This window comes from Myotis brandtii, unplaced genomic scaffold (genome assembly GCF_000412655.1).
Source record: "Myotis brandtii unplaced genomic scaffold, ASM41265v1 scaffold63, whole genome shotgun sequence".
Lineage (NCBI taxonomy): Eukaryota > Metazoa > Chordata > Mammalia > Chiroptera > Vespertilionidae > Myotis > Myotis brandtii.
The window spans coordinates 1,980,614-2,002,268 of NW_005370411.1; the positions used below are offsets into that span (position 1 = coordinate 1,980,614).

The window sequence follows — 21,655 nt, forward strand, 5'->3', positions numbered from 1 at the left end:
CGGGCCGGGGCCCCCCCCCTCCCCCCCCCCCCCCGAGTGCACAAATTTTTGTGCACCGGGCCTCTAGTATAATAAAAGGGTAATATGCCAATTGACCGAACGGCAGAATGACCAGAATGCCTGTGGCTCCTTGCCCTGCCCTGGCTGGCCCCTCCCCTGAGTGGGTACCCCCAGCCTGATCAGGGGTGGGGCAGGCCAGCAAACTGCCCCCCCCCCCCCCCCCCCCCCCCCAGCCCTGCCCATGGCCCCTCACCCCAGCCAGCCTGCCCCCAATTGCCCACATCAGGGCGGGCTGACTGGACCCTACCAGTGCATGAATTCATGCACCAGGCCTCTAGTAGATAATAAATGAACAAAATAATTTTACATAGTGATAAAAACTGAGAAGAAATAAAATGGAAGAGGGTTGATATAATAAGTGGGTGAGTACTTTGTATAGCATGATTCTAATTGAGTAGGAATCAATAAATAGAAAATAAATAAATTATGAAGACTATTTAAAAAATATATATTTTATTGATTTTTTTACAGAGAGGAAGGGAGAGGGATAGAGAGTTAGAAACATCGATGAGAGAGAAACATCGATCAGCTGCCTCTTGCACACTCCCCACTGGGTATGTGCCCGCAACCAAGGTACATGCCCTTGATTGGAATCGAACCTGGGACCCCTGTGTACGCAGGCTGATGCTCTATCCACTGAGCCAAACTGGTTAGTAGGGCATGAAGACTATTTTAAAAAAACTTGTTATTCATTACTTTGATTTGGAATCCTTGTTTGAAAATCTAATGAATTCCTGCCCTGCCCAGTGTGGGTTGCAGGCTCAATCCCCCAGTAGGGGCTTGATCCCCAGCGGGGGCGGTGTGAGGTGTGTGCAGACATGTGCAGGAGGCAGTCAATTGATGTTTCTCTCTCTAAAAATCAATTAAAAATTAAAAAAAGGAAATCTAGCTAATTCCTTTTTGGGAAAAGAAAGCACCACATAAGCCCTCACATTTCTATCATTTTATTAACCCCAAACATTTTTTCCCCCTAGCCCTGAGTTGTCATCTCTAGTTCCTGTTGGCGATACCTCAACATTGGAAGGTATGCTTTTGTGCCTTTACTTACTTTTCTTTGAAAATTATTTATGGTTTAATACAATCTTGCAAGCAAACATTTTTCAGCTCACATTAAAAAAATACTGTGTTTCTCTCTCTCTATATATATGTTGTTCAAGAGCCTCAAGAAAAAGTAATTAAAACATTTATTTTATGGCATTATGTTGTGGGTACTTACAAACCTTTAGTTATTGAGTATGATACAAATCAGAAAACTCCTTAAAACAAATGTATGACCTAAAGAATTACTGTAAGGCAAACACTCTAACCACTGCTCATTCCTGGGCCCAGAATTTGTCATTTGTCTTGTAGAGTTTCCCAGAGTAAGGAGTTTTCTGGCTGCATTCTGCCGTGTACTTTAACATGTTCCTCTGACCTCTCTATTTCCTGTCAATTGATAGTTCCTTTCTTTGTTAATTTTTTAAAAGCTTCTCTTTATTGGAAATTTCAAACATACACAAAAATTAGAATAGCACACGGCCCAGCTTCAACAGTGATCAATTCATGCTTAGTCTCCAACCTTCACCCACCCCCTCTGTGGTAGTATCACTTCCTTCAGTGTCTGTCCCCTTTCCTAGAGAGCTCTGCAAGGACAGGGACTTTGTCTGAATCCCTAGCATCTTGCATAGAGCCTGACATGTACTAGGTGTTCAGTAAATGCTTGTTGAGTGAATGAATGAATCATAATTATTTCTTGTCCTGGGAAGACTCTATGCAAATGTGTCTTAAGGTTAGAATGCACAGAATTTCCAAAGTGAAAAAGCAAATGACTTATGGAAATGGTTTAGTAGTTAGTTCCTTATTTCCTGATAAGGGTTCGGACTTGGTCAGGGACTGTATTCATGCACATGTTTTTCTTTTTCCATTAGGTGCTGCCCTCAGAGTTCCATATCCAGGGGTGACCTCCTCTGCAGGTACCTTGGAGAGCAGCTTGGGGAGACCAGAGGAGAGTGTGAGTGACGCTCTGTTTTGTTTAGTTTATAACATGGAGAACAGGGGTTAAGGGAGGTTATTATGCCATTGTCAGAGTACACAGGACTTCCTGTGGTTCCCTTGATGAAAATGTTTTGGATTCTAAAACCAGTGCATAAAAAGATTCCTTGGAGAGTCAAGTAAAACTGCTTTTGGTGAGAGAGGGCTTCAAATTGTAAATGAGATGGCTCGGGATCTGGGGAACTGTCCGTGGTAAGCCCACTCACCATCTCTTGTGGGCTACAGTACATAATTTACTATGGGGACATTTGCCTATATTCTTCTATCCCTAAATCAGTCAGGACTTAGCTTCCTCTCCTTCAGAGTGAAAGGATATAGATTTTATGTCATTAAAAAAATCTAGAAGCAGCCCTGGCTGCTTTGGCTCAGTGGATAGAGTGTCAGCCTGTGGACTGAAGGGTCTCATGTTCAATTCCGGTCAGGGGCACATGCCTAGGTTGTGGGCTTGATCTCATTGTGGGGTGTGCAGGAGGCAGCTGATCAATGATTCTCTCTCATCATTGATGTTTCTATTTCTCCCTCTCCCTTCCTCTCTGAAATCAATAAAAATATACTTAAAAAAAATCTAGAAGCACCATTCTTTTCACATACATCATTATTAATAGTAACCTGGCCACTGTACAGCATTAAGTTGATTTTTTTTTTACCACATTCAGATTCTTTAAAAAGTACACACTGCCCAGGAAGGTAGACATGTTGTATTAGAAATGTTGTTAAATATGTATTTTTAAATTTTGGGGGTTCATAAATCCTTGATTACTTAATATCAAAGTCTGACTGAACATATTCACTAGAAAGGCACAGTTTAGTTACCTTGCATTTTCTCTACCTAAACTTCAACATTTTAACATATAAAATCAGAATAAATCACCCACTCTGCCCCACCAGCCTCCCTATAACTGAACAAGGCGGGTAGTAGATTGGGATGCCTGAGTTGAGGCCCAAATCAGTACTTTTACCTTCAGTACCACTGTGTTCAAAGTTGATGGTGCTAAAAATATCACCACTTGAGAAATATTTGTGAATGAATGAATAAAAAGTGATACTGTAGTTCTGAACTTAAATCAGAATAATTATGATTTAGGTCTGGAATGTTTTATAGAACAAGATAAAATTTACTATAGTAGACATGAAGGAATTGTGTATAATCAATTGGAATATTAATATCCCAAATAGAAAGGGTAATTTGAAGCCAATTTATAGAACAAAACACTATAGAAATACCTAACAAGAATTAGTCCAAAATAAAGCCCAAGGTACAATTTTGCATTTCAGTTTTTCCTAATATATTTTTCCATCTACCATTTCAGCAATCATATATTTTTTCTATTTTGTTTGTAGTTACACTATAAGTTATAATGCATGTTTATTCTATCAAAATTTAAATGTTTCAAAACCTTTGTCCTTATCCTGAGCAACATGGGAAGATTAGAATACTGTACCTCAAATGACCACCCTACTGATTTATATTCTATTTTTGTTCTTTTCCTCCCTCTACTTTAGTTTTCTCTCTCTTTACTCCTATAACTTAGACTATACTATATTTGTTTTATATAGTAAAGTTTATTTTACATTTATATACACTGATAAATGATGTTTATCATTTTATTTTCTTAAAATTATTTTTTTTTGCATTTTGCATTTTAGACATCTATTTGAGGCTAACTTTCCTTCTGATATATATGCTCCTGATATTACTTTAGTGAGAGTCTCTCACTGGTTCAATCTCAATTTTTGATCACCTGAAAATATCTTTATTATTCCCTTATTTTAGAAAAATATTTTAAATCTGTATTAAATTCTAGATTGAGGTATTTCTTTGAGGTCAAGTTTTATTTCACTATTTTCTAACTTTTATTGTTACAACTGGGAACTTACCGATCAGCTCAGTTGTTATTCGGGTTGTTTTTGTCTACTTTATTTTTTGAAGTTCTTTTGTTGTTTTTTTTTTTTTTGCTTATTTTTTTCAGGGATATTACATTCACATGGGTCTAAGAATTATAAATATAAGAGATAATTGGTCACATATTTAACCCTGCCATCTTCCCAGTTTCCATTCTACACTACCCTTCCCCCCACCCTATCAGGCAATTGCTTTTGTTATATTCTTGTGAATTATTCCAGATTTCATTTTTTAAAATATTGATTTCAGAAAAGAAGGGAAAGGGAGAGATAGAAACATCAATGATGAGAGAGAACCTTTATCTGCGGCCTCCTGCATGTCCCCTACTGGGATCAAGTCCACAACCTGGGCATGTGCCCTGACCTGAAATTGAACCCTGAATTCCTGATTCATAGGTCGACACTCAACCACTGAGACACACTAGCCAGGCTCCAGGCTTCTTAAAGGCACATGCAAGCAAATACAATTCCTATTCTTCCCCACAAGGGATTCTTTAACTTGAGAGTCATGAAGACAACAAACAGGATTATTTTAGGCCAACGCTCTATCCACTGAGCCAAACCAGTCAGGGCTAAACAGGATTATTTTAAAAAGCAGAATATGCATTATTGAAATGAATTATATATAGTTTATGATGCAATAAACTTAAGTATAAATATATATACAATGAACTACAAATAATACATTTAACTGCACAGGGATTCTCTTGTTTCAGGACATTGTGATCCCTTTGAAAGGAGCTCCCCTTTTAAAAATATTCCTTGTCTTCTTTCTCTCTCTCTCTCTCTCTCTCTCTCTCTCTCTCTCTCTATATATATATATATATATAATCTCACAAGAGATAACAGCTGAGAATTTCTCAGAATGTATGATAGACATAAAGCCTCACAATAAGGAAATACAACAAATCCAAAGCAAAATAAGTAAACATAAATATACATCTATATCCATTTTTGTAAAACTGCAAAATCCCTAATTCTGTATATCCCATATACTATATATATGTAAAATACTATACAGTATTTGGGATTCTGCAGTTTTACAAAAATGGTTATAAAAGAAATTCTCAGCTGTTATCCCTTACGATTAGATATGTCTGGCCTCATTTTATTTCTCTAATAACTTTAATTTCTTCATCTTTCTGTTTTGCTTTCAAATATGTCTTTCAGTTAATTAATTCTCCCTTCAACTTAGTCTAATTTGTTTCAAACTGTCTATAGAGCTTTTAGAATCCTTACTTTATGTGAGAGTCTTTGGTCTGATTTTAAACATGTGCAGACCTTCCACTTTGTGATAAAAGGTAAAACTAAAGCCGAGGCCTCAAGGGATCAGCAGATACACCATGTACACAAACAACACTCAATCACCTCCCTGGATTCCTCTAATCTTTCTTGACCCATTGGGGATTTCTTTCTTGAAAATGAGCTATGCTTTCAAAACATTAAAAATATTTATTCAGCATTTTAGGCATTATGTAGCAGTAAGGTTACTAAGCATATTTCTTTTAAAATAATACTGGAAATGGAAGTTTCTGTCCAAATCCAGTGAGGTAAAATTTAAGATAGAAAAATGCAAAGTCTTGTACAAAATTCTATTTAAGACTAAGAGTTTGTGTTGGTGTTACTCTCAATATGAATCAGCAGTATGATGCAGTTACGGGGGGAGAATCACCTAGTAAAAGCTAGTGTGATTTTGGGTTGTATCATACAGATATAGAATCTATCACAAGGGAAGTGGTCATTGGACCTCATTGGTGTGTGCCACACTGTGAGGAAGACACTACAAGCCTGAGAAGTGTCTGTAGGAGAGGAACCAGGGAGAAGTCAGGAAAGACATGATGGCTGCCTGTATTTATTTGAAGGGCTCTCTGGTGACCACAGTGTTTATAGGTGTCCCAAGTTACAGAACTGGGATCAATGGTTAACACTTACAGGAAAATAAATTTGGGTTTAATATTGAAAACATTATAACCATGAGAGCTTCTTTTGGAAATGCAATGGTCTGCCTTTGAAGGTCATGACTCTTTCTCATTAAAGCCATTTAAATTGAGGATGCGCAGCCTGTTGTCAGGGATAGTGTGGAGAGAATTCAAGCATCAGAAACCATGGTGGGATCTTCTAAAGTTTTGAAAGTCGCTGATTATGTGATCCATCAGAGATGAAATGGCACAGTGATAAATTCCTTGTGTTCTCTTCCTGACTCTGCCATTGGCTGTGAGCCCGCAGGCTAGCCATTCTTCCATTCCAATCCCTGGTTTTCTTATGTATCAAATGGAGGGACTTGGATTAGATGAGCTCAAGCAATTATTACTGTATGTTCTAGTAGTGATTTCTAGTCCCCTCATTCCTTCTGCATTTATTAATTGGAATTCTTTTGTAAGAAACTATTGTCACTTCTCTCAGATTTATTTATTAAATCACATTAGCATGGACTCATGAATTTTTTTAAAAAACATATATTTATTTCAGAGGTGAAAAGAGAGGTAGAAACATCAATGATGAGAGAGAATCATTGATTGGTTACGGTTGTAAATGTTTCCCTCCACGTCCCGCGTGGTTCAGGGTTCAGGATCTGGAAGAGGAGCCGCACACAAATGAAAGAGAAAAGACAAGAGATAATTTGGGAATATTGGGGGGCCAGACGGGTAAGTCCAACTCAAGAGGAAGGACTTCCCCTGGTGCTTAGGCCACACCAACCGTTTTATAGTCAGAGGTAAATAAGGTAGTGGTTACCATAGTTACACTGTTTTTGTGAGTTTCACTTGTTTTGACCATGGTTACACTTCCTGCACTTCCCTCAGTCCATTAGCTTCCCAGATAAGATCTAGGGAATGTTATAAGGTCAAGCCTAATTATGCTAAGAGGACTGTGCCCTCTAAGCTGGGACTTGTTTGTGACTTTGCCAACAGGTCAGTCCGAGGCTTAATCCTCCCCCCTCCCCCACTGGGGATTGGGCCGGCAACCTGGGCATGGGCCCTTGACTGGAATCAAACCCAGGGCCCTTCAGTCTGGGGGTCCAACACTCTATCCACTGAACCACAGGCTAGGGCTGGACTCATGAATGTTTATTTTATTATTTGGATTATAATTCAGTATTCATTTTGTCACTCTAATTATTCCAGCCTTGGCCACTGGAAAACCTGGGTTCTAATGATACATAGTACAAAAAGTTTGGTGATATGGTTTCGGATTCCACATAGCAATTAACAATTAAGAGACTACCACCTCTTCCCTGCTGGTGTGGTTCTGTGGGTGAGTGTCAACCTATGAACCAGGAGGTCACGGTTTGATTCCTGGTAAGGGCACATGCCCAGGTTGCAGGCTTGATCCCCAGAAGGGACGTGCAGGAGTCAGCCAATCAATGATTCTCTCTCATCACTGATGTTTCTATATCTCTCTCTTTCTCTCCCTTCCTCTCTCTGAAAAATAAAAACATATTAAAAAAAAAAAAGGAAACTACCACCTCTTGACCTTGGTGTAGTATTTAGAAAGAAATCCACAATTACCTGAAAAGGCTGTTAATATATTCCTTCCTTCTGCATACTGATCTGTATGGCTAGATTTTCTTCACATACTTAAACTAAAACAAAATATTGGAACTGATTAATGCAGAAACAGATTTGAGAATCCAGCTGTCATCGTTAAGCCAGACATTAAAGAATTTGTAAAAATATAAACAATCTTGAGAAACAAGCTTCTAAGCTATTTCTAGATGACAATTTTAGCACAGTAAACTCTATTTTAACTCACAAATGGTCAAATTTGGTGGTTATCTTTGAAATATGTTCTATCTTTCCCTGAACGAATCATTGTGTGTTCAAAGGAATGTACAAATGCACAGCAATTTTAATATTAACCTATGTCTGAAAGTCTACCCAATTTGTTCCAAATTCAAACACTATATAGAAGAGCATCATTAGAAATTGCCTTTGGCATAGTATCTGGCATATAGTAGACAATCAATACATTTTTGTTGATTGAATGAGTAAACATTGGCATTTATTGTTCTTTCCCTAAACTTTCAGATTAACAATGAAATTGAGACTGTGATAGAAGAATCCACAAAACCAGCAGCTGAGCAGATTGCAGAATTCAGTATCCACCTTTTGGGGGAGCAATACAGGGAAGAACTACGGGATCCCTCCAGCTTCCACCACCAGAGCCTTGTAGAAGAGTTTATCGCAGAGGTGAGTGATTTTTGTTTGTTTTTATTCATTTTTTAAATAAGCAAGACAGTTTTCTGGGATAAATGTCTCATATTCACAGCAATGCTTAGAGGCAGATTTGGACTCAAGCTCTCTATCTGCTTTGTTCGGGGGTGATGACTTAGCATTTCTTCAGAAAGCTCTGTGAAAAGTTCACTAAAAGACAGATGGGTTATTTCATTGAAACAAAATCTTCACACATTTGCCATCTAACAAATAAATGCTATTTCCAACATTTGCTGCAAAGCCAAGGAAGAATGTGTCCTGTGAAAAATGAGCATCTTTGAGGAACTACATACAATGTGTTGTTTTTCTTTGCGAAATATTATATTTAATTTTTTTAATTTTCATACTCAGTTCTACTTTTTTAAATTGAAAAATTTTGAATAGTTCACACTGTTCAAACCTGGTAAAACATGGTACCACGTTCAGAGGACCAAATGGCACCCAGTGACCAGTCGATGTCCCTTCTACCTCTGTTCCTTGGGAGTAGGTATTTTTAATAAAGGGTTTCTTTAAAAAATCAGGCAATAGATCATCTCATGATTTTCCTTTCTGGAAGAATTCTATATGGAACTTGAACTCAAGGTTCTTTCAGTCAAAAATGACCCAACTTGTCCCCTGCATGCCTTTGCTCTCGTGTAGTAAGACACTGAGTGTCCATCCTCCTCTCTCTCCAATTACGGAGCACACCATTCCTTCCTGTTTATTTCTTTTCCATTCCCTCTCGATGGGTTTCTTTTTGGCCACATTTTTCAATTCCATCACCTCGGACTAATTTCCTTCCCTAGACACTGTGTCTAGATGAGAAATAAAAATATGCACCTCTCAGCCAAACAGCATCATTGCAGCCATCAGACATGGGGAGTGTAGGCCAGACAGTTAATTTTCCTAGCTGTGTGGCCAAGTTGGGAGGCTGTACGGTATGTGGAAGAAATGCCAGCCAGGCCAGTGGCCACCTTGTGTCAGATCGTGTCTTGGATCGGCTGTCTGGGTCTCTCTGCCCTTGGGTTAAAGAACCTTTAATAAGCCTCCGTGTTTGGGTAAACAAATATTCTGAATGGCTGCATATTTAGGACAGGCTAATAAACACTCTGAAAACCATCTCCTGCAGGGACTTTATGAGGTAGGGAGCTGTTGGCGTGAGGTGGTTTGAAGGTAATAAAGGGCCGGGGCCTGCAGTGCAACAGTTCCTTCTCTGGCCTGTCTCTACATTCCTGTCCCTTTACTTGGAACAAAACATCTACCGCTGGGCCATCTTAGTGGGGTCTGGGGTGAGGCTCTGAAAGGTCTTGTCACCATGTTTACTACAAACTGAAGGAGGCCCTCCAACTCTCTCCCTGCAGGCACAGCCACAGGGATTGTTCCTTCACTATTGTTTCTTAGCCAATATTGGAAGACACACGGGAAAAAAAACCTGCTTGGGGGATTGAGGGAAAAAAATATTTTTTTTTCATGAGAAGAGTAAGAGTAAGATAAACTTGGGACAATGCCAGATATGACATTAGAGGGAAAGGTCAGGCTTGAAGACCGCTACAATATCAACCCAGGGTCCTTGCACACTGCTTTGAGTTCTGTAGGCTGCAGGATGTCTGACTGTTCACAGAAACCATGTGGGTAACAGCATCCATCTATAGATGAGGCCCAGGAGGACTAGTAACTGGTTCCCGGTCATTTCAGCCCCTGGAGTAGAAGGGGAAATCAGGTCTCCTCTTTCCTTTCAAAGTGTTCCTCCCTTTATGTCATGCAGAGTCCCCTTATTTTAATTCAGGTAAAAACTTGTGGTGAGCTGCCCAGTTTCCCCAGTCTTGGTCCTGGTTCTAAACCGTATTTATTATGAGTCAGGGGAAAGAGGAAGAGGCATGCAATTCAATGGGAAGAATATAGGATTTGGTGTTGGAGAGATTTGGGGCTGAATAAGTTCGGATTCAGTCACTCACCAAATCATGACCCTGGGTAAGTGAGTTGACATCTCAGAGTCTCAGTTTTCTCATCTATAAAATTGGGAAAATATGTACCTCTTGGGATTGTTGCAAGATCAGAAGTAATATTGCAAAATCAGGCATATAGCAGTCACTCAATACATTGTATCTATCATTAATCTTGATGTTAGTGAAGTAAAATGACTTCTTACACCTGAACACCTGTACAGTAATTAACTGGATATGATGAATTAAAATGTCTGTATGTATTTATACTCAAGAGATGGCAAAGCCCCCCAAAAGATGGGTTTAGTAATAATAAAAATATGCAATTACTGTAAATAGCATTTTGCAGTTAATAGAGTACTTTCAGAAACATTCCTTTTAATCTTACAGAAACTGATGTGGTTGGTGAGCAGGGCAGTATTAATTCTATAAAAGAAACATGCATGACCACTTTGCCAGCTAAAGCAGCTGGGACTTATCCCTCAGTCTAGGATTCCTTGTCTTGGGATCCCATCCACACCCCATCCTCTAAGAATTATAGCACCACTCTCTTCTCAGAGAATAAAACAAGCCAAACTATTATTATCATGTATTTGGATTCTGTATCCTTAAGGCATGAAGATCTTCAGTGAGCCAAGATTTATTTGTTTTTTTGTTTTGTTAATTTCTTTCAATTACAGTTGGCATTCAATATTATATTAATTTCAGCTGCACAGCATAATGGTTAGACATTTGTATAACTTACAAAGTGATTATTTGATGAGTCTAGTAACCATATGTAGTTATTGCAGTATTATTGACTATATTCCCTATGCTGTATATCCCTGTGATTATTCTGTAGCTACCAAGTTGGACTTTAAATCCCTTCACCTTTTTCACCTAGCCACCCAACCCCCATCCCATCCGGCAACCATCAATTTGTTCTCTGTACCTATGAGTTTGTTTTATTTTGAACCAAAACTTTTAAAAAATTTCACTCTACTGATTATACAAGGACTTGGTTTTAAAATCAGAGATCCACTAACAGAGTTCCCAAGTCCGCTGACAACTTCCTTCCCTTCTTCTGGTGTGAGCTCCATCGTGACTTACCTGGTCAGATTGCATCTTCTGAAATGTGGTGGGTTAAATGTTAAATCTTGTTAAACATTTGGTATTTGTGTATAACTTGATTATTTTTAGCTATTTAGTCCAGTCTAGAATTCTCTTTCCCCTGCTCCAGTCACTAAGCAGATACTGATTTACATGGTGGGACATTACAGACGCAGAAATAAAACTGGTACCCACTGATGTGATGCTCATAAATTGATCTTTGGTCCAGTTAACTTACTGGCCACTGCTTCGTCATCTCTGCGACAACCAGTGAACAAGGCCTCCCTTCTGGGGGGTAAGCCCAGACCTATAGATTTCTTCCTAATGTTGACTGTGTCCACAGTTCCCTTGTGTTGTAGGAACAAGAAACAGACACCACCAGACACTTTTCGGAAATGAACGCCTGACTGTCACCCTGTGTGCTGTAGCCAGACTCCCTATCCAAACACTACATTTAAAAATGCTGTTACAGCTCCTTGGGCAACTAATGTTCTTTTTCACGTTTCATCACATAGGGGAAAGAACAGTAATTGCCAATGAGAAGTATGCCCTTTACAATTTGAAGAAAAATTAATATTAAAGCACATTAGAACCTTAAAAGACAAAATGAAAAAGAAAAACCTACCAGTGTTGTGGTAAATACTATTTTCTAACATTGTAACTATTATTTTTTTAGTAATTTTCTGATCCATGTGTTTCTGTGTATGCATTCAAGCTTCTAATAGTAGAGGGTACACTGTATATTCTACTCCTAAAAGCATTATTTTCTGCATCCTTTCCCACATTTCTACCTATTTATAAATTTTATTTTTAACAGATTGAAAATGCATTTACTGGGTTGCCGGGCTATAAGGACATCCGTGTACTTGACTTCAGGTAAATAGACTAACTCTAAAAATACACTCTTTATTTTAAGTGGAATATCCTGTTGGGTATGTTATATACACAACAATAATTTAAAATGACTCAAATGCTGTAATTCAGTGCTATTTCTAGCAAATGTATATTCCTATTGCTAATATTTCCGGTGAGGAAACTGAGTTGCAAAAAGGCAAAATAATGTACTCAAGGGACATACTGGATCTGTAGTGGGGCCAGGGTAAGAATTGGGAAGTCATGTCCCCCGCTTGCTGCCGGCATGTTGCACTGCTTTTATTTGGCACCGAGGGGAGCCTGACGTCAGATTAGGTGTGACCTCCAGGTCCGACTAAAGCTTGTCCAGGTCTCACTGAGGTGAGTGGTGTCTTGGTGTAAGGCCACTCTGCGCTCACCTTCTTTTCAAACATGACAGTTGTGAGTCAGAGACCTCTTTGGAGGCATTTCTTCCCTGCTCAGACCCACGGCATGACACTGGTGACGTTTATTGAGTGAGTACTTTGTATTAGGCACCTCATTTCCTGAGCCCACTTAATCTCCACCCCCCTCAGAATGCATATTATTATCGATACTCATTTCACAGAGCAGCAAACAGGTTTAAAGGGATGAAGTTTTAGCCCAGAGTCAGAGAACCTGTGAATTAGCTTGTAAATTTGAAGCAAAGTGTCTGAACCTCCATTCCAGATCCAGCACTTTGAAGGTTGGAGCCTCTGGGGGATTGCTGTGGCCCAGCAGTGGGTGCAGTGCACTCTGAGCAGGGGCACTGGGTCACCTTGCAGCATCATTAACAGGGTCAACATCTTAACTGTGGCATAGTCTTGTCACAGCTTCTGGGTTTACCAGAAATTACAGCAATCACTCACACAGCATTTACAGTGTACCAGGCTCTCTATCTATATTAATTCATTTAACCCCAACAGCCATGCTATGAGATACTTATTACCCCCATTGTTTCTGATATGTAAAACAGAGCCCAGGGAATTTACATAGTTTGCCTGAGGACACTCAGCTAGTTATTGGTGCAGGGCAGAGGGCAAGCATGATAAATTGACCCTCCATCTATCCTCACACCACAACCAGTCTCTCCACTTGAACCTTAGTGCTTTTTCACAGAATACCACCTCCAGCTGTGCCTAAAGCTCCCCTGAGAACCTGAGAATGTGAGGCCTTTGGGGATCCCCTCACTTGGCAGCACAGGGAAGGCAACATAGCCTTCGGGGAGTCAACGTTCCTAGGTTCAAACCTTGCCTTTGGCACTTCTGGCTGGATGGTTTCGGGTAAATTACCAAGTCTTAACTTCTCATTTATATAAAAAAAAGACAATTTACCTATTAATCCTGCTTTATTAAATAATACTTTTGAAATACTTTAAATGATTTAGGTTTTTTTTGTCCCTCAGCTCCTTGACCTGTAAAATGGGGGTACTAATGATCCTTAATAAATCTTAATGAGGATTAATTGAAATAACTTTTGCAAAATGATTAGCATAGTTCCTAGCACATGGGAAATTCTTAATAGAACTTAATAGTGTCTGTTACATAAAGCCAATAAATATTAAAGGCACTATCCTATAAGTCAGTCAATCCTGACCTTTCCCAGCCTCTTAGCACCTTACTGTATGTTGCCTGATTTGGTTTTCATTGATTTCAATACTACATAGCACATCGCATCTCCCCAACAGTGTTCCTAGTTTTGTTAATGCCAACTACTGGAGTCCCCTGTTGACCGACTGAAAAAGTTTATTTATAAAGAGATAACCTATATGAACTCTTTTAAAAGTATTTAATAAACCCCAGCCTGGTTGCCCCACGCAGTCTGCTGTTCAGTTGTTTGGTCATCCCTCACTAACCCCCCTGCCGGCCTGGTTGCCCCATGAACTCTTTTTAAAAGTATTTAATAAAGTTTAAAGATAGTAAAGACTTTTAAAATGGAACACTTTTTCCGCCTTTGCTCACTTCCTTCAATCCACAGGAATTTGTCAGCTTCTGATACTATGCAAGCATTTTCACTTAAAGAAACATTTCAGAGGAAATATATTAAGAACTTGTACTTTGATGAACGATATGACAAATACAATTTTAAAATTGTGCTTAACACTTTTTTTTCCAGGTCCCCCGAGGAAAATGGCAGGTAAGGTACTTTTTAGTACTTTCTGTACTTTCAAATGTATGAGGAGTTAGTTTAGAAAATGTGGTAGACCTAGGTTTAAGGGAACATAGCTCAATTCTCTTATGACTTCCAGTATCAGTGTTCATCTCTGTACAGATCAGGGGTTGACAAAAATTTTCTGTTAAGGCTTAGATAGTAAATATTTAAAACTTTTTAGGCCATATGGTCTCTATTGGCAGCTACTCATCTCTGCTAATATCAGATGAAAGTAGATATTGGCGAGATATTGAAAACAAATAAGTGTGGCTGTGTTTTAATATATCTTAATTTATGGACACTGAAATATAAATTTCATATAATTTTCACATGTCACAAAATATTGGTCTTTTGATTTTTTTCAACCATTTAAAAACATACGATCTGTTAATTCAGTGACAGTAGGCTGGATGTAGCTTGCAGGCAGTAGTTTACAGACCTCTGTTATAGACTGAATACTGACAAGTACTTTTAAATAGAGGGAACGTCCTGGCTGGTTTGTTAGAGTGTTGGCCCTTGGACCGAAGGGTCTTGGGTTTGATTCCTGGTTGCATGTTCCCCAGCCCCAGTAGGGGTGCAAATGGGAGGCAACCAATTGATGTCTCTCTCTCTCTCTCTCTCTCTCTCTGTGTCTCTCTCTCTCCTCCCTCTCTTCCACTCCCCCTAGAAATCATAGAGAAAATATCCTCAGGTGAGGATTAAAAAACAAAAAGAGGGTGGGGCAAAAGTAGGTTTATAGTTGTATGTGAAACAGAGTTTATTCTTGTATTATTATTATTCATTAATTATGGTATTATTTTCATATGGACAACTGTAAACCTACTCCTACCGCACTCAGTATGGAGATACTTAATTTAAAATAGGAATAAAAACTTGCATTAATTTAATACTTTCAAGTATTTTATGCATCCAATAATATAATCGAGTGTCACTTTAAGTGGTAAATGAAGAGAAGAAAGCAGATCTCTATAAGAGTTTATTTGCAAAAACAGCTGCTCTCTAGAATTTCATAGAGGACGCATGTGTAATAATAGAAAAGCATAGTCAATACCCCTTGTGAAGGTTGCTTGTCATTTTTTGCCTTTGGGTTCCATATTTATTGAACATTCACTTTCTCTTGGAAGATTGACAAGTATAGTCTAGAATTTATGAAGTATATTCATGGGTTAAATGTGGGCATGTTTAGAGATACAGTAATACTCCTTCATTGTAATTAATACCTTATACAGTGGGGCCTTGACTTAAGAGTTTAATTTGTTCTGAGACTGAGCTCGTTAAGGAACTCGTTAACTCAAATTACTCTATCAACTCAATGCAAAAAATCGGCCGAGAGACAGCTGGTATCTCAAAAAACTCATTAGTCAGGACAGTCGTAAGTCAAGGCCCCACTGTATTTGGAGAGGGCATTTTAACTTCCTCGTTTTCACTTATATCATTTTAGAAAGTATTAATACGTGCCTACAAATTAGGTAAACCCTCTGTCTACAAAAATTAGTGACTGTTGGTCTCCACCCTCTAGGAACACAGTCTAATGGAAAGCACTTTTAGAGATATGTCAAAGTACTGGTTCTTTCATTTTTTTTCCATCTAACTCTCTTGTATTCCTGTGAGATCGTGAAAATGAGAATTAATATTCGTTCTATTTTGGTGCTGAGGAAATTTTGCCTCAGGGAGGCAAATTGATTTGCCATATGTTACGTGACTATATATCTGATATTTTGACTAAGGGAATCAGAATGTGGGTTTCTGTACTGAGTATGTGTAAACTGCTCTGTGTGTGTTTGTTATAGGCACATTTGTTGATTGTCTGTACTCAACTGAAAAGCCTGATTATGGGTGATTAGAATTTAAAACAACCCAAATTCTGATGTTACCCTATGACCAAAAGAATGGTTGCTGAGTGCTAAGTTCTCTCTAGGGATACAGACAACAATTCAATATGAAGCCATTAGATTTTATGATAAAATTGTTAACTTAAGTGCAGTTTCCAAAATTGTCAAGTGTTAAGTAGTTTATGACATTTATTCGTAACTGTTCAGTATACTTTTATTCTGAGCTGTGTATGAGTAAAAGTGTGGTGCAGAAATAGTCTATTTATATGATATATAATCTCTTTATAAACATGTGTAAATGTTACATGTTATAAACATAACATAACAAAATATTATAAATGTAAACATTTATATGCACATGAAATTTCTATTTGCTTTGTACCCCTTTCAAGATGCACACATTATTTTAAGTTGGTAGGACTCATTTGAAGTGAATCAACAAAATATTTGCCTGGTGTACACACTTCAAATATTCAGCTCCAGACTTCATAAGTGTGCATCTTCTTCCTAATAGAAGTTTTATAAAAGAAAGGATATCTAAGTTTCTCTGAAAAATCTTTATTTTGGTGACCTTAATGAGATGTGATTGCATTATTTTTTCTATTTAAAATCTGCACATGTCAAACAGCCAACAAGGGCATTTGAGGTGAGAGAATGAGAAAGGGAAAATTTCACCTCCACATGATTCAAATCTCTGGAAATAGCTGTCAGACAGAGAAACTTTCCTCTTGGAAGCAGCTGATTTAGTCTAGGTTGGAAGATGAAGGGTGATGGTGGTTGGTTCCTTGGAGTTGTTAGCGCAGAGAGCCAGCAGAGCCTTCTTCAGTCAGATACTGCTTTTGGCTCTTTCAGTCTGTCCCTCATCATGAGAAATCTCTGTGCTCCCTTTGCCACGCCATAACTCAGTCTGTTCTGGGTCATAGGAAAGTGCCTGGCTCTGAGAATAGATGGTTTCCTCATATCTCAAGCCTTTCTTTGAGTTCTCTTTCCAGGATAAAAACATGGTAATAAATTGTAGCATCTCTCTGAGGATTTTATCTTCTTTAATGAATTTATCCTCACTAGATCTGGTAGATTATAATAGAAATGTTCTTTTTAGATGTTCAAGGGAAACATTTGGGAAACAAATTTTGCCAATAAAAAGTTAGGCTAGTAATCTAACCTAGACTGCCTGATTTGCATAGATTTCTTGATGCAGGAATATTTCTCTTGATCTTCTCCATATGATATTTATAAGTCATGCAAGGCATATCATAGGCTCCTAGTAAAGGCTTGTCTCTCCTTCTCTGATTTTCTTATAGCCAGAAACCAACTCAAGTGCTAACTGGTTCAGCCTTTAGTATCTTCTCCATTTTCCCCTTGTCACTTTTTCCTGTCCTAGAGCCATGATAACATGTTAATATGTTGTACAAAGACCCCAAAGAGAAGCTCATCTTTCTGGAGATGTGGGCGTGGTCCATTCCACTGAGCTTGGGAGAGTGTGCACATTCTCACAGCGCTGTGCTCTGGCTGTGAGCAATGCCCCCAGATGATTACTCACAACACACTTGTATGAAGATAATACATATGCTCTTTAGGGTAAAAAATTACTCCTATTTAGAGACCGAAAATTCTTTGGATTAAGTCAGGAGTACCACATACTGTCATTTATTTGCTTATATTAGTGAATACAATTGACCATTTGTTTTTTTCATTACTTTCAAATATATTTATTGAATTACTATGAGCCAGGCATTGTGCTAGATGCTTGGGACACATATGGTGTAGTGAGTTCTGACCAGTAGGTGTCCCTCTTACTGTTTTATTCCACCTTGGAGCCATCCTTTGGTTATTTTAATATATTTTACTGAAGTTATTTCTTTACGAAAAAGATCAGGAATTACCCTTGAATCAACATATTCTGACATGGGGAAAATTAAGTGGTTGAAGGATGCTAGATGACAAGCAGATGTCTCACCACTTAAAGCATCAGGTGTCGAAGTGCTCAGTCACCATGTTAAAGTGCCCAAACCACCCCTTTGGGGGTGGCAGCTTATTGGGAGGAAACCTCACTGAAGTTACTCAGAGTGAGAAGTTCAAAGAGGCCTGGCTGCTTGAATGGCAGGGAAGGATGTCACCTTCATGGCATCCGCTGTAGTCCAGGATGTGATCTGCAGCAAGCAGGCTGAGGACAGGTCCTGCACCGCCAGGGCTCCGAAGGAGAGGTCTCTTAAGACCAATTCATGCTTACCAAACCACAAAACACACTGCATTCTCTAGGATGCCAGCTGATGTATTTAAAGTGAGAAATATATCTGCCAATTGATCAATTATTGCATTGGCTGGCTCATGCATTCTTTTTCTATAGGAACATATGTAGGCAGTTATAATCAAAAGTTTTCTTTGCAAACTTGAAATCTGGAAAAGGAAGTTGGTGATTTTAGTGGCCAGTATCATCAAGCCATGCCAGCCTATTGTAGCTGTCTGCAGCCTAGGGATCTGTCTTCTGAGGAAGCCACAATACACTGGTGAGAAGAATTCTACTCAATAGTAACACAAGTTAATTGACTAATTCCCTTTTTCCTTGACTTCATGAGACCATTGTCATTATGTTGATACTTTTTCTTTAGATATGTTAATACCTCGATTAGGATGCAGTTCTCTTTTTATATTCAGACTAGAGGCCCGGTGCATGAGATTCGTGCACTGGAGGGGTCCCTCAGCCCAGCCTGTGTCCTCTCGCAGTCCGGGATCCCTCTCGCAATCTGGGGCTCTTGCAGGTCGGGACCCCTCTCTCCTTACTGCCCGCCTGCAGCGGAGGGAGAGGCTCCTGCCACCACCACTTTGCTCACCAGCCGTGAGCCTGGCTTCTGACTGAGCAGCGCTCCCCCTGTGGGAGTGCACTGACCACCACGGGACAGCTCCTGCATTGAGCATCTGCCCCCTGGTGGTCAGTGTGCATCATAGCGACCAGTCATTCCACCGTTCGGTCGATTTGCATATTAGCCTTTTATTATATAGGATATTAGCCTTTTATTATATAGGATGAGTATAGATTTCTGTTCATTTAGTAGGCACTGGGTACCCCTCTTTCCCAGGTACCAAGCTGAATATTGGGGATAGAAACTCAAGAAGAGACTGAAAGGCAGTCACTGTAAACAAAATCTTTATACAAAACAACAAAGGCTATAATCAAGGAACATATAAGAATATATAAGTAAGTTAAGAGGAAGGACTTAATTTATTTTTATGCTCTGATTTGGGAATCATTTTGCTCCTACCGAAAAGCGATGGAAACCATGCTTTCTGAGACTCTCCCTCTAGGTCTAATGCTTGTTCTCCTGGGTTCATAGTCCTTCTTTTGTGCTTCCTTAGCAGGTCTTCATCTGTTCTCTCTTTTCATCCATAGTGGCACAGATGTTCACTATGCAGTTACTTTCAACGGAGAGGCCATCAGCAATACCACCTGGGACCTAATCAGCCTTCACTCCAACAAGGTGGAAAACCATGGTCTTGTGGAATTGGATGATAAGCCCACTGCTGTTTATACAATTAGTAACTTCAGAGATTATATTGCTGAGACACTGCATCACAATTTTTTGCTGGGCAACTCCTCTTTGAATCCAGATCCTGGCTCCCTTCAGCTCATCAACGGTGAGTTTCATAACAATCATGAAGTCCTCTATAGTTTTAGTTCCTTTTCTAGTATGCTCTGGTGAAATGAATTTCCTTAAATATACGTGGTTCTGAGCATTCTCTAGACCAGTGGTTCTCAACCTTGGCTGCACATTAGAATCATCCCTGAGGCCCAGAAATCAGGATTTTAAAAAGATTCCCAGGTAATTCTAATGTGCAGCCAAGGTTGAGAACCACTGCTCTAGACTGAACGAGATAGGAACCATCCTAAGCTGATTGGAAAGTTAGCCATGTACTACTTAGGATGGATTAATCAAGGGCTCTCTGGAATATTTGTAGATGGAAGGCCACCCTTTGTGGAGAACAGCATGATATTTAGAAATAGTTTAGAGCTATGGAAGCAAACTATAAGAAAAAGTCAAGAAGTACCTGGAAGTATGAATTGAAATAGGCTGTAGTGCTGCCCCGGCAACCAAGACATCAACTCTCCAGAGGCAGGTCAGCTGTAAAGGCTCAAAAGCCAGAGAGCAGAAGAGAAGGAGCAGCTCAGGGAAGCTGCTGGAAGACCCTGGGAAAGAAGAACTGAGACTGGGTGCTGGGCAGGATCCCAGAGAATCCCACACTAAGTTTGAGTTCAGGCGGCTGTATAGGTCCAGTTATGACCCAAAGTCAACAGGTGGATCTGGGGTCAGCCAGGAGGGGCTGACTACTCTGAGTTTGTTTGTTTGTTTGTTTGTTTGTTTATTTATTTAATCCTCCCTCGAGGATATTTTTTCCCCATTGATTTTTAGAGAGAGTGGAAGGAAGGGGGAGAGACAGAGAGAAACATCTATTGAGAGAGACACATCGATTGGTTGCCTCCCGCACATGCCCTGCCTGGGCCAGGGATCGAGCCTACAGCTGAGGTATGACTGGTATTGAACCTGTCACCCTTCAGTTTGTGGGCTGGTGCTCTAACCACTGAGAAACTGGCTAGGGTGGACTACTCTGAGTTTGAGTGACCTAGTCAGGAGAGACCTAGTCAACCTGGGACAGAGCTTGCTGAGTCCAGAGCTTAATGCATCAGGGACGTGGTGCCCTGTTAACTTACCTGCTACTTCCTTTTACTTCTCCACAGTTTCTTCACTTGGTAGTTGAACTTTTAAAATGTCCAGAGTATATTTTATTGAAGCGACCCCCATAGGAGAAGTACCAGCTACTAAGGAGGAAAATCCACAAGTGGGAGGCAATGCTAATAACGATGCATGTTTACAGCCTCTCCAACTGCCACATAACCCGAGGGGAAAAGAAGCCTCTATATTTTTAGGCAGCTACCACCTAGGTCCCGTGTGTGTGTGTGTGTGTGTGTGTGTGTGTGTGTGTGTGTGTGTAGACAAATAAAAGCAGACACAAGGGAGAAAAAGAAAAGAAAGAAAACATTTTAACAAAATTTTACTCTGTATAATATAATTCCTTACTTCCTAAATAAGATATTTTTTGCCCTGGCTGGGTAGTTCAGTTGTTTACAGCCTTGTTCCCATATGCCAAGGTTGCAGATTTGATCCTGATTAGGGTGCATTAAAGAAGCAACCCAGTTTTCAAAGGTACTTTCTGCTATAAAGGAAATAGTTTTGCATAATTTTCTCCTTTGTTAGCATCAATGCATAAATAAGTGGAACAATCGATCAATGTTTCTCTCTCTCTCTCTCTCTCTCTCTCTCTCTCCCTCTCCCAAATCAATAAGAAAAAAACAACACAAAAGACAAAGATATTTTTTGAGGGACTAAGCTAAAACTTTGAATTCTGTTTCAATAAAATAATTGCAAAAATAGGCTGCTGAACTGATGTCTCTTTAATGAACCAGTGTGCTGAGACAGGGCCACAGAGTAGCCTCGACTTTATTTGGGTTACATAGGACTTTTTAAAAAAATATTTAAGAATACATTTTATTCTTTTTTTTAAAATTAAATCTTTATTGTTCAGATTATTACAT

At 39.3% G+C, this 21,655-nt stretch overlaps 1 protein-coding gene across 5 annotated transcripts in view; it reads left to right on the forward strand.

Moving 5' to 3' along the window:
- Window positions 1-21,655, forward strand: part of IMPG2 (interphotoreceptor matrix proteoglycan 2) — an 80,060-nt gene that overhangs the window by 27,421 nt on the left and 30,984 nt on the right. For 4 of the 5 annotated variants that reach the window (XM_014528300.1, XM_014528304.1, XM_014528302.1 and 1 more), the window contains 6 exons: window positions 1,035-1,084; window positions 1,968-2,050; window positions 8,019-8,180; window positions 12,033-12,091; window positions 14,201-14,221; window positions 19,457-19,701. In XM_014528300.1, the coding sequence (XP_014383786.1) occupies window positions 1,035-1,084; window positions 1,968-2,050; window positions 8,019-8,180; window positions 12,033-12,091; window positions 14,201-14,221; window positions 19,457-19,701 (620 nt within the window). The remainder of the gene's footprint in view (window positions 1-1,034; window positions 1,085-1,967; window positions 2,051-8,018; window positions 8,181-12,032; window positions 12,092-14,200; window positions 14,222-19,456; window positions 19,702-21,655) is intronic. The other variant, XM_014528301.1, reaches the window with a different exon arrangement.